Source organism: Mustela nigripes, chromosome 12 (genome assembly GCF_022355385.1).
Source record: "Mustela nigripes isolate SB6536 chromosome 12, MUSNIG.SB6536, whole genome shotgun sequence".
NCBI classification, from domain to species: Eukaryota; Metazoa; Chordata; class Mammalia; order Carnivora; family Mustelidae; genus Mustela; species Mustela nigripes.
Window position 1 is genome coordinate 70432205 of NC_081568.1, and position 13865 is coordinate 70446069.

Below are 13865 nucleotides of genomic sequence, written 5' to 3' on the forward strand. Positions count from 1 at the left end.
GATCTCAGGGTCCTGGGATTGAGCCCAGCATCGGGCTCCCTGCTCAGCAGGGAGCCTGCTTCTTCCACTCCCTATGCTTGTTGCTCTGCCTACTTGTGCTCTCTTTCTCTGTCAAGTAAGTAAATTTTTTAAAATCTTAAAAAAAAAAAAAAAAAGGATGGCGCCTGGGTGGCTCAGTGGGTTAGGCCGCTGCCTTCCGCTCGGGTCATGATCTCGGGGTCCTGGGATCGAGTCCCGCATTGGTCTCTCTGCTTGGCAGGGAGCCTGCTTCCTCCTCTCTCTCTCTGCCTGCCTCTCTGACTACTTATGATCTCTCTCTGTCAAATAAATAAATAAAATCTTTAAAAAAAAAAAGGAATTTGTAATGTTTCTCATACTACAGAGTTAATTTTAGGACAAAATACTTCATTTCAATCCTGACTAAAAAAAATACAAACTTAGGTTAAAAAAAAAAAGCCCACAAAGTTAAATAATTCAAAAAACTATTGCTGTTTAAGCTATCTCTAAAAAGCATTATGTTCCAAGCACCTAAGACACAGAAATACTTGCATATATGCATTAGATAGATACAGGATATTCAGTACAGCACTGTTTGCAATATCAAGAGCTCAGAAACAACCAAAAGGACAGTGTCAACCTATTATAGAACAGTCATGGGGAACCTGGGCAGCTTAGTCAGTTAAGCATCTGACTCTTGATTTTGGCTCAGGTAGTGAGATTGAACCTTCCCTCTCCCTCTCCCACCACTTACATACTCTCTCTAAACAAATAAATAAAATCTTAAGAAAAAGTGTCATACTAAGGACTATTAAACAGTCCTTTAAAAACACATATCTGTATGGATGACATGGAAAGATACCCACAACATATGAATTAAAAAAAAAAAAAAAAGAGAAGAGAGAAAGGAATATATAGTACAATCCTATTTCTGTTAAACAAAAGCATCCGTTCAAAATATACCAAGCATTTATGTAAGTATAAATATTTTACATAAATATATTATGTAAAGAAAAAGGTCTGTTTTTTTATAATAGGCATGTATTAGTTTTTTTAATTGCCAAGTATTTGAAAAGCATTCTGTAAATTTTAGCCAATGTCAAAATTAACTTCCTATTACATATTCATGCAGAACTTTCAAGGCAAGCTGACTGTATAATTTGAAGATTGAGTATTCTTTTAATAAGCATATGGTTACATTAGAAGTCAGATAATTAGAATGTAAACTGCAGTTATAAAGGAAAGCAAAGCTCAATGGAAGAAGATATAAGAAAAATTAGTGAAAGAAAATACAAGGATTTGTGACTCCACACAAATTTTCTTTTAAATCATATTATAAACTTGGGTATTTTTTCCAAATATACTTAAAAAAAATAAATCCATGGGCAGCTGCCTTGCTCAACTGGTAGATCTCAGGTTTTAAGTTTGAGCCCCAAGTTGGGTGCAGAGATTACTTAAAAAAAAAAAATCTTTAAAAAAAAATAAAATCTAACACCACTTTATAACTTCTGATCGGCAGTGATAAACATACTGAGTATTATTTTATCCTCTGGCTTTTCCATTTAACATTATATCCTATATTTTCATGTAAAAACAATTTGTAAATTTTACTAAAATTGATTTTGCTGCTCCCTGAGAGATATTTGGGATTGTTTCCCAATTTTAGGTCCTCATATTAAACACTAATATGAACATCTTTGAACATCATTCTTTCTCTTTAGGATTATGCCCATGGGATGTATTTTCTAAGCCGGAATTACCAGATCAAAGGGCAGGAATAGTTTTATAGCTATGTGATTATCAAAGCATGATGCACCAGTGTTTTTCAATTTGGAGTAGGATAGAACATGTAATTTTTAAAAATCCTATTAACTATTTTCATACCTACTATTTTTGCAATGTAAGTACAGCATGTTATTTATGACTGATTTTTCTTTATTTCCAGTTATGAAATCAAAGCAACAGACATAGTACACTGAACATTACAGTCCTTAAGGAGAGAACCGCTTGCAGCAGTCAAGCTTATTCAATGCTCCAACTTACTGATACATCACAAAATGGAAATTGAAAAAAAAAAAAAAACTTCCATAGCTTTTTGTCAAAATATTTATTTTGGGGGCACCTGGGTGGCTCTATTGGTTAAGCATCTGTCTTCAGCTCAAGTTGTGATCCCAGGACCCTGGGATCTTTTCTCCCTCTCTCTGTGTGTCAAATAAATAAAATCTTTAAAAAGAAATATTTAGGGGCACCTGGGTGGCTCAGTGGGATAAAGCCTCTGCCTTTGGCTCAGGTCATGATCCCAGGGTCCTGGGATCAAGCCCCAAATCAGGCTCTCTGCTCGGCAAGGAGCCTGCTTCCCTTCCTCTCTCTCTGCCTGCCTCTCTGCCTCCTTGTGATCTCTGTCAAATAAATAAATTTTTAAAAATATATATTTATTTTGGAGGAAGAAAAAAACCTAAATTTTTCATGTTTTTCAAGATGCTATGGAAAAACTTACCCTGTAAATATGACTGCATGCATATAAACTCATACATATAAGAATATTTACTACAGTACTGGTCAGTAACAGCATGAGTAAAAACACAAAAGCCTATGAAGAAAAGACTGCATGAATACATAGATCCATCCAGTGAAACACTATATAGTTACTTTAAAATGCCTACATGTGTTACTGTGAAATGATTTCCAAATATCATTAAGTGAATAAAGTATACTATTATCTGAGGAAAGGACAAGCACACTCTCTAAAAATACATGCTTGGGCACTCACAGACTGTATCAGGAAGAGAACATGACAAAATAATTATTGAGTTACCACCAGGTGTGGAAACTAGGTGACTGAGACCCAAGGGCAGGAGAAAGACTTTTGAATTGTACAACATGTGTATGGATTACCTATTCAGAAAGAAATTTTTTTAAAGAAAATGATTATGGTTTAATGGCTGAAAAACCTTGCTCTACAGAAATATTAGCCAATTTACAATGGTGCCTACAATGTGAATGGGACTATTTTAAACTTGCATTTTAATTGCTAAGCAGGTCATGTATTTGTTCATGGAATGAAGGGCCTAATTTCTTTTTTGTTTGTTTTTTAAGATTTCATTTATTTATTTGACAGATAGAGATCACAGGTAGACAGAGAGGCAGGCAGAGACAGGTGCAGAGGCAGGCTCCCTGCTAAGCAGGGAACCCAATGCAGGGCTCGATCCCAGGACCCTGGGATCATGACCTGAGCCAAAGGCAGAGGCTTTAATCCACTGAGCCACCCAGGTGCCCCTGTTTTGCTTTGTTTTTAAGGGGTGGTTTTAATCACTACTATGAATGGAATCATAAGTCAAAAAAATTTTTTTTGAATAAGTGATACATGAACATACTCCTGGTATTAAAAAAAAAATCCAGAAATAGACATAAAAAAACATAAAGTAAAAGCTCCATATAACCCTGTTCTCCAATATTACTTCCCCTTACCTAAAGGTAACCAGTATTAAATGTTCTTTCATTAGTATTTAACAAACACACAAGTTGAATCACACACACACTTGCCCAAATACACAGCTGTTTAACAATTTGGCTTCTTTCTACATCTATAAATGGGATGATGCAGTACATACTATTCTGTAATTTGCTTTCTTTTCACTTAATGATATATCTTGAAAATCTTTCAAATCTCTACATGTAGATTTAACTCGTGTTTTTTTTTTTAATAGCTTCATATGGTCCATAGTATTTCTGTGCCATATTTATATAACCAATGTTTTACTGATAGTCTGCATCAAATTTTCTATTACAAATAATGTTGCAATAAGGCATTTTTTATGTCTAAAGATTTTGAGATATTTATCAATATAGATATATCAATATGTATCTGGATATATATTAAAATTAGAAACACTGGGTCAAGAGAAATGCATTTAAAAAATTTCAGCAGTTACTGTTACACTCCCTTTCAAAAAGGCTAGAGCACCTGCCATTCCCATCACCAGTGCCCATCTCTTCAGAGCTTCACAAACCTGGATATCCCTCCATCCAAAACGGGTAAAATAAGTCCCACTGTTGTTTTAGTACCCATTTTCCCAACTACCTGCCAAGCTGGACACCCTGTGGTATGCTTGTTGCTATGTATAGTTGTTCTGGGAATAACATATTCATGTGTATCTTTTGCTCATTTTTCTGTTACAATTTGACCTTTCTCTGCTACTTGGCTTGTTAGAATGCAACTGATTTTTAATTTTTTTTAATATCATTGAGTTTGCTAGATTTACAGTCTAACCAAAAAACACTTTTAAAAAGATGTTCACTTGCTATGTTCTTGTTTTTTACTTCTGATCTCTAATTGCTGCTAGCAACATCACTAGTACTAGGCCTGGGGCGTCCTGTATATTAAACAGTGCTACAGTTTTTTAGTCTTTTGACAAAATTTAAAACTCTTATTAAAAAGAATGTCATTTAGGGGCACCTGGGTGGCTCAGTGGGTTAAAGCCTCTGCCTTCGGCTCAGGTCATGATCTCAGGGATGGAGCCCTGCATCAGGCTCTCTGCTCAGCAGGGAGCCTGCTTCCCCTTCTCTCTCTGCTTGCCTCTCTGCCTCCTTGTGAACTCTCTGTCAAATAAACAAATAAAATCTTAAAAAAAAAAAAGTCATTTAATTTTGGTTTGCTTTTCTTGTCAACAAAATAAAGGCAGTAAAATGTTTGGTTAATGATGATCAACGGCCTAGGTTCAGATATTCATTCTGCCACTAAGTAGTACATAACCTTGGACAAGTTACTTAGACTAAGTCTTGAGCAGGAATTTAGTATATTCATGGTACAGTTTGAGGATTTTAAAAAGACCCTTCTTATAAAGAAAGCACTTAGCATAAGTCCTTACCACACAGTAAATGTTCAATAGATGTAACCAATATTATTATAGCTAAAAAGAGACAGCTAGCTATATGAGAGTTCCAAATATATAGCAGTAGTACCAAGACACAAAATTTTGGTTCGCAAACAAGGCAATGTGTGATCTCTTTCATTCATATACATTCTCTATACAGTAAATAATCAAGGAGAGAGGGCTGTCAAGAAACTTTAAAAAATCCAGGGCAAAGCGCCATACCAGTTTTGCTTTTTCTTTTTTTCCCCTAAAGATTTTATTTATTTATTTGATAGAGAGAGACAGCAAAAGAGGGAATACAAGCAGGGGGAGTGGGAGAGGGAGAAGCAGGCTTCCTGCACACCAGGGAACCCAAAGCAGGGCTGGATCCGAGGACTCTGGGGTCATGAACTGAGCCTAAGGCAGTCGTTTAATCAACTGATCCACCCAGAAGCCCACCAATTTGGTTTCTAAAAGCCTACTCAACACACAAATATTCAATCACAATAATGTACTACACTTACGATTTTTGTGGCCTAGTGTCATAATTCTATCCATATCATCAGCATTATTTACCACATAAGCTGATAAATCTTTGATATAAACTCCCACATCAGGTCTTTCTTTAACCTAAAAAAGAAAAAAATGGCCTTAAGATTTTATACACATACCATAACTTCACCATAGTTATTTATCAAACATCTACTATGTGTTGGACACTCAGCTAAAAAAGTGAAGATACAGTGACGGACAAAATAGACACAATTTCTACACTTGTGCAGGTAACAACCTATGGCAAGAATGTACAAATGAGTAACACCACCCACTAATTATTTCAATTGGGATAATGTCATGAAGAAAAAAAATACTCAATAGTAGGAGAATACAAAGAGACTAAGCTAGTAAAGCAGAGACATATAGCTTCCCCAAGATGATGTTTATTTAGTTTTTAAGATTCCATTCATTTATTTTTGAGAGAGAGAGAATGAGCACAAGCACAAGTAGGGGGAGAGGCAAAGGGAGGACGACATCCTCCAAGATGACATTTAAGCTAAGACTTGATGAAATACGAGGTTGCCAACCTGGATTCGGGTAGCAGGAACAGAGTATGTGCTAGGATCCTGAAATGGGCCAAAACTAGGCACTTAGAAAAAGGAAAAAACAAACAAAAAAGCCAGGTTGGCTGGAAAAAGTAGGAAGCACAGGTAAAATAGGTGGGATATCTGGCTACAGAAGTAGCCAAGAGATAAGACTAAGCATAGTCAGGGGCGCCTGGGTGGCTCAGTTGATTAAGCATCTGCCTTCGGCTTAGGTAATGAACCCAGGGTCCTGGGATCAAGTCCGGCATTGGGCTTCCTGCTTAGTGGAGAGCCTGCTTCTCCTCCTCCCATTACCTCTGCTTGTGATCTCTCTCAAATAAATAAATAAAATACTTTTAAAAAAATGACTAAGCATGGTTATTGGTCTTTATCTTAACAACTTGAAGACACTGGAGGATTTCAAACAGTGTGAAATAATCAGATCTATGATATCTGTATATAAAATGTTACCTTTCTGTGAGTAACCTTATTTACCAAGTATAAAGGATATATTTAGGAAGGATTTACTTAAAATACAGTGTTAGAAACTAAAATTCACTTTGGAAGGCCCTCGAAGTCACCACCACATGTCAACAAAATACAGGTATCCTGGGTGCTACTGTAGGTTGGGTTGCAGACCACCACAGTCAAGTGAATACTCCAACCATGTCAAATGGGCTTCTTCCTTTCCCACTCCATATAAAATTATGTTTACATTACACTTTAATCTATTAAGTGTGTGATAGCACTATGTCTAAAAAACAGTAATATACACCTTAATTAAGAAACATTTTATTGCTAAAGACGCTAACTATCATCTGAGCTTTCAGCCAGTCAACATCTTTTTGCTGGTGGAGGATCCTGTCTCAATGCTGATGGCTGCTGATGGTCAGTCAGGGTGGGGGTTGCTGAAGCCTGGGGAGGCTGTGGCAGTTAGTTTCCTAAAATAAAACAAGGTTTGCTGCAGTGATTTGACTCTTCTTTTCAACAATGATTTCTCCACAGAACGTGATGTTGTTTGCTAACATTTTACCCACAGCAGAACTTCTTTCAAAATTGGAGTCAATCCTCTCAAACCCTGCCACTTGCTCTATCAACAAACTTTTCTGAAATACTCTAAATTCTTTGTTGCCATTTCAAGTCTTCACAGCATCTTCACCAGGAGTAGATGTCGTCTCAAAAAAACATTTTCTTTGTTCATCCATGAAAAGTAACTCCTCATCCATTAGGTTTTATCATGAGATTGGAGCAATTCAGGCTCTACTTCTAATCCTAGTTCTCTTACTGTTTCCATCACATCAAGTCTCAATCTCCTCAAAGTCATCCATGAAGGTTGGAATTAACTTTTTCCAAACTCTTGTTAATGCTGATACCATGATTTCTTCTCATGAATCACGAATGTTCTTAATCACATCTAGAAATGTGAATTCTTTCCAGAAGATTTTCAATTTACTTTGCCCAGATCCTTTAGAGGAATAACTCTCTATGGCAGCTCTAGCCTTAGGAAATGTATTTCTTCAATAACAAGACTTGATCCACAGGCCCTTGACTGGATATTGTGTTAGCTGGCATAAAAACAAGATTCATTTCATTCATTCATTGTGCTCTTAGGTGACCAGGTGCACAGTGAATAAGCAGTAATATATTTTTTTAAAGCTTTTATTTATTTATTTGACAGAGATCACAAGTAGGCAGAGAAGCAGGCAGAAAGAGAGGAGGAAAAAGGCTCCCTGCTGAGCAGAAAGCCCAATGTGGGGCTCGATCCCAGGACCTTGGGATCCTGACCTGAGCTGAAGGCAGAGGCTTTAACCCACTGAGCCACCCAGGTGCCCCAATAAGCAGTAATATTTTGACAGAAATTTTTTTTTCCTGAGGTCTCAAGAGTAGACTTAAAAATATTCAACGAATCATGTTGTAGACAGATGTGCTGTCATCCAGGCCTTGTTGTGCCATTTATAGATGAAAGAAAGTATACTTAGCATCATTCTTAAGGGTGGTAGGAGTTTTCAGAATGTTAAAGAATGTTAAATGTTAATTTAACATTGTTAAATGAGCACTGGCCTCAACTTATAGTCACCAGTTGTTAAATGAGCAGAATGTTAAATGAGCACTGGCCTCAACTTATAGTCACCAGTTGCATTAGCCTGTAATAAGAGAGTCAGTTTGTCTTAAAATTGAAGCCAGGCACTGACTTCACTTCTCTAGTTACTGAAGTCCTAGACGGCATCTTCTTGCAATAGAAAGCTGTGTCATCTACATTGCAAATCTGCTGTTTAGTGTGGCCACCTTCATGAATTATCTTAGTTGGATCTCCTGGTTAACTTGTCCAGCTCTTACATCAGTACGTGCTACTTCATCATGCACTTTCATATTCTGGAGATAGCTTCCTTAAACCTCATGAGCAAAACCTTGCCAGTTTCAAACTTTTCTTCTGCAGCCTCCTTACCTCTCTTAGCCTTCAAGAACTAAAGAGAGTTATGGCCTCACCCTGGATTAGGCTCTGGCTTAGGGGAATGTTGTGGCTAGTATGATTTTTTGTCTAAACCACTAAAACTTTCTCTACATCAGTAATAAGTCTGTTTGCTTCCTTATCACGTGTGTGTACACTAGAGTAGCACTTTTAATCTCCTTCAGCAACTTCTCCTTTACCATCAAAAGCTGCTGTTTGGTGGAGGAGGCCTTTCAGCTTATCCTGGCTTTCAACATGTCTTCCTCAATATGCTTAATCTTTTCTAGCTTTTGATTTAAAGAGATGTGTAACTCTACCTTTCACTTGAACACGTAAAGGCCATGGTACAGTTAATTGGCCTAATTTAGTATTGCTGTCTGTCAGGGAATAGAGCCTCCCAAGGAGAGAAAGAGAAATAGGAAATGCCAGTCCGTAGAGCAGTCAGAACACATTTATTAAGTTTGCTATTTTATTTGGGCATGGTTTGGGGCACACCAAAAACAATTACAATGGCAAACTAAGGCTCATAAAGATTAAGTAACTTGCTCAAGATATCAGAGCCAGAACTCAAGCTCTGATGAAAGGACTCCCAAAACCACCCCTATAATTCTAGATGATACCACCATTCACCTGCTACATGACTGTCAGGAAACCCCTCCAGGCTTTGGTTTTCACGTTAACAAAACTGAACTGCTAGAAAAGATTAAATGAAATAAACTAAGTACTACTACCACTACCACCACTAAGTGATAATACCTATTATCACATTATAAGAGCCTAATAATAGTAGCTGCTGTCATTCTATTATATATTCTACACCATTCTACAAAGGTGGCTACTGTTATTCTACTGTTATTCTATATTCTCTTCAATTACCATATGCACATTATTCTTTAGTTATTTTACTGACAATGGAATTCTAAACAAAATTTCAGTATTAATATTTTAAAGGCTAATCTTTTCTGTCTCATATCCTAAAATATTTGGTAATATTTACCAATTGCTTAACCTGCCCAGCAATCTAGCTTCAGGAATCTATCCTCAGATATGCCTGCACATGTATGAAATCATGTAGGTACAACACTGCTTACTACAGAATTGTTTGTCACAGCAAAAGATTAGAAACAACCCAGGTGTTCATCAAGAGAGGGCTGGCTAAATACATTTTAATTATGTCCATATAAAAGACATGATGCCAGCCTTTTAAAAGGACAATAGAAAAAACAAGAATGAGGAGGCTTTCTCTGTACTGATACGCAAAGAACGCCACAATCCATATTCAGTCAAAAAAGGAAAGTGCAATGGGGGATAAAAACAGTCTTTTCAAATGGTGCTATGACAACTGGATATCCACATGCACAATAATGAAGTTGGTCCTCTACCTCAACATATACAAAAATTAACTCAAAATGGATCAAAGATCTAAATGTAAAAGCGACAACTATAAAATGCTTAGAATAAAACAAAAGCATAAATCTTCATGACCTCGGATAAAACAATGGTTTCTTAGCTGTAACACCAAAAACACAAGCAACATAACTAAACATAAATAAATCAGACATGGTTAAAATTTAAAATTTTTGTGCTTCAAAGGAAACCATCATGAAAGTGAAAAAACCCATAAATGGGGAAATGTGTAAATCATATACCTGTTAAGGGATTTCTATCTAAAATATATAAATAAGTATTCAACTTAATAACAAAAAAACAAATTACCCAATTAAAAACAGGCAAAAGATTGAAACTAACATTTCTCTAAAGAAGGTATTCAAATGGCTAATAAGCATGGGAAAAGATGTTCAATATAACTGGCCATCAAAGATGGAAATCAAGCCCACAGAGATACCACTCGACACTGACTAAAATGGCTAATTAGTAGAGGTACACTAACAAGCACTGACGAGGATGTGGACAAATCAGAAACCTCATTCACTGTTGATGAGAACATAAAATGGTACAGCCGCTGCTTAAGAGTCTAGCAGTTCCTGAGATGCTGAAGTATACAGTTACCCCAGGATCCAGCAATTATACTCAAGTATACAACCAGGAGAACCAAAAACACATATTTACACAAAATTTGTACAACTTGTACAACTAAGTTCATAACAGCATTATTCATAATAGATGGAAAGCAGAAACAACCCCAATGTTCACTTGATGCAATCAATAAAATGTGGTGTATCGATACAATGGATTACTCTTCAACAGTAACAAAAAAATTAAATACTGACACATGCTATAGCATGGATGAGCCATGAAAAATTATTCTAAATCAAAGAAGCTAGTCATCAAACACCACATATTGCATTATTCCTTTACATTATGTTTCCAAAATAGGCAAACCTATAGAGACAAAAAGTAGATGAGTGATTGCCTAGGATTGGGTTGAGAGTGACATTTAAGAGGCATAGCGTTTCTTCTGGGGGTAAGGAAAATGTTCCAAAACTGATTGTGGCAACAGAGGTACAACTCTATGAACATAACAAAAACCACTGAGAAGCACACTTTAAAGGAGTAAACTGTATGGTATATGACTTGTATCTCAATAAACCTATTTTTAAAAAAGGAAATGAAGTACATTGATGAACCTTAAAAACACTTATTAATGAAAGAAGCAAGAAACAGAAGACCACATTTGATATGATTCCATTTATATGATCTAGAATAGGCAAATTCATTGGCACAAAAAGTAAGTTATGATTACCAGAAGGTAAGGAGCATGGGGAATGGAGAGTGACTCCTAATGGACATGGAATTTCTTTTGGGGGTAATGAAAATGTTCCAGAATATAGATAGTGATGGTTGTATAATTTTGTGAAGATAACTAAGAACTAAATTATACACTAAATTATACACTTTAAAAGGATAACTATTATCCTCTGTGAATTACACCTCTACTTAAAAAAACAATGAATGAAAATCAGCTAAGCTTTTAAGTTAAAAACATAATATACTTATTCACAAATTTTGTAATTCTCTAATATATACGCATATAATTTCACATTTCCCTTTTCTGAAATGCATATTAAAAATAGTCTTTCGTGCCCATCTGTTACTCAGTAGTGTACAAAAAATTTCTTCATTGAATTCCTATATTCATGATGGGTCTTAGTAGATTTTTGACACCTTAACACTTTTTTTTTTTAAGATTTTATTTATTTGTCATAGAGAGAGAAGCAAGAGCAAGCACAGGCAGACAGAGTGGCAGGCAGAGGCAGAGGGAGAAGGAGGCTCCCCGCCAAGCAAGGAGCCCGATGTGGGACTCGATCCCAGGACGCTGGGATCATGACCTGAGCCGAAGGTAGCCGCTTAACCAACTGAGCCACCCAGGCGTCCCAACACCTTAACAATTTCTGACTTAAAATCAATTCTGGGCTCACTGCTAGGAAAATGAGGCAGAAGAAAGAATTAGTGATATAGAAGACCAAATGACAGAGAATAAAGAAGCTGAGCAAAAGGAGGACAAACAGCTACTGGACCACGAGGGGAGAATTCGAGAGATAAATGACACCATAAGACGAAACAATTGGGATTCCAGAAGAAGAAGACAGAGAGAGGGGAGCAGAAGGTATACTAGAGAGAATTATTGGGGAGAATTTCCCCAATATGGCAAAGGGAACGAGCATCAAAATTCAGGAGGTTCAGAGAACGCCCCTCAAAATCAATAAGAATAGGCCCACACCCCGTCACCTAATAGTAAAATTTACAAGTCTCAGTGACAAAGAGAAAATCCTGAAAGCAGCCCAGGAAAAGAAGTCTGTAACATACAATGGTAAAAATATTAGATTGGCAGCTGACTTATCCACAGAGACCTGGCAGGCCAGAAAGAGCTGGCATGATATTTTCAGAGCTCTAAACGAGAAAAACATGCAGCCAAGAATACTATATCCAGCCAGCCTATCACTGAAAATAGAAGGAGAGATTAAAAGCTTCCAGGACAAACAAAAACTGAAAGAATTTGCAAACACCAAACCAGCTCTACAGGAAATATTGAAAGGGGTCCTCTAAGCAAAGAGAGAGCCTACAAGTGGTAGATCAGAAAGGAACAGAGACCATATACAGTAACAGTCACCTTACAGGCAATACAATGGCACTAAATTCATATCTCTGAATGTTAATGGGCTAAATGCCCCTGTCAAAAGACACAGGGTATCAGAATGGATAAAAAACAAAACCCATCTATATGTTGCCTCCAAGAAACTCATTTTAAGCCCAAAGACACCTCCAGATTTAAAGTGAGGGGGTGGAAAAGAATTTACCATGCTAATGGACATCAGAAGAAAGCAGGAGTGGCAATCCTTATATCAGATCAATTAGATTTTAAGCCAAAGACTATAATAAGAGATGAGGAAGGACACTATATCATACTCAAAGGGTCTGTCCAACAATAAGATCTAACAATTTTAAATATCTATGCCCCCAACGTGGGAGCAGCCAACTATATAAACCAATTAATAACAAAATCAAAGAAACACATAAACAATAATACAATAATAGTAGGGGACTTTAACACTCCCCTCACTGAAATGGACAGGTCATCCAAGCAAAAGATCAGCAAGGAAATAAAGGCCTTAAACGACATCCTGGACCAGATGGACATCACAGATATATTCAGAACATTTCATCCCAAAGCAACAGAATATACATTCTTCTCTAGTGCACATGGAACATTCTCCAGAATAGATCACATCCTCGGTCCTAAATCAGGACTCAACCGGTATCAAAAGATTGGGATCATTCCCTGCATATTTTCAGACCACAATGCTCTAAAGCTAGAACTCAACCACAAAAGGAAGTTTGGAAAGAACCCAAATACATGGAGACTAAACAGCATCCTTCTAAAGAATGAATGGGTCAACCAGGAAATTAAAGAAGAATTGAAAAAAATCATGGAAACAAATGCTAATGAAAATACAACGGTTGAAAATCTGTGGGACACAACAAAGGCAGTCCTGAGAGGAAAATATATAGCGGTACAAGCCTTTCTCAAGAAACAAGAAAGGTCTCAGGTACACAACCTAACCCTACACCTAAAGGAGCTGGAGAAAGAACAAGAAAGAAACCCTAAGCCCAGCAGGAGAAGAGAAATCATAAAGATCAGAGCAGAAATCAATGAAATAGAAACCAAAAAAACAATAGAACAAATCAACGAAACTAGGAGCTGGTTCTTTGAAAGAATTAATAAAATTGATAACCCCCTGGCCCGACTTACCAAAAAGAAAAGAGAAAGGACCCAAATAAAATCATGAACGAAAGAGGAGAGATCACAACTAACACCAAAGAAATACAAACTATTATAAGAACATACTATGAGCAACTCTACGCCAATAAATTTGACAATCTGGAAGAAATGGATGCATTCCTAGAAACATATAAACTACCACAACTGAACCAGGAAGAAATAGAAAGCCTGAACAGACCCATAACCAGTAAGGAGATTGAAACAGTCATTAAAAATCTCCAAACAAACAAAAGCCCAGGGCCAGA

At 36.7% G+C, this 13865-nt stretch overlaps 1 protein-coding gene across 2 annotated transcripts in view; it reads right to left on the reverse strand.

Annotated features, from left to right (window-relative positions):
- KIF3A (kinesin family member 3A) overlaps nt 1-13865 on the reverse strand; it is a 61341-nt gene that overhangs the window by 23531 nt on the left and 23945 nt on the right. For both annotated transcript variants that reach the window (XM_059417543.1, XM_059417542.1), the window contains exon 5: nt 5375-5480. In XM_059417543.1, coding sequence (XP_059273526.1) covers nt 5375-5480 — 106 coding nt within the window. The remainder of the gene's footprint in view (nt 1-5374; nt 5481-13865) is intronic.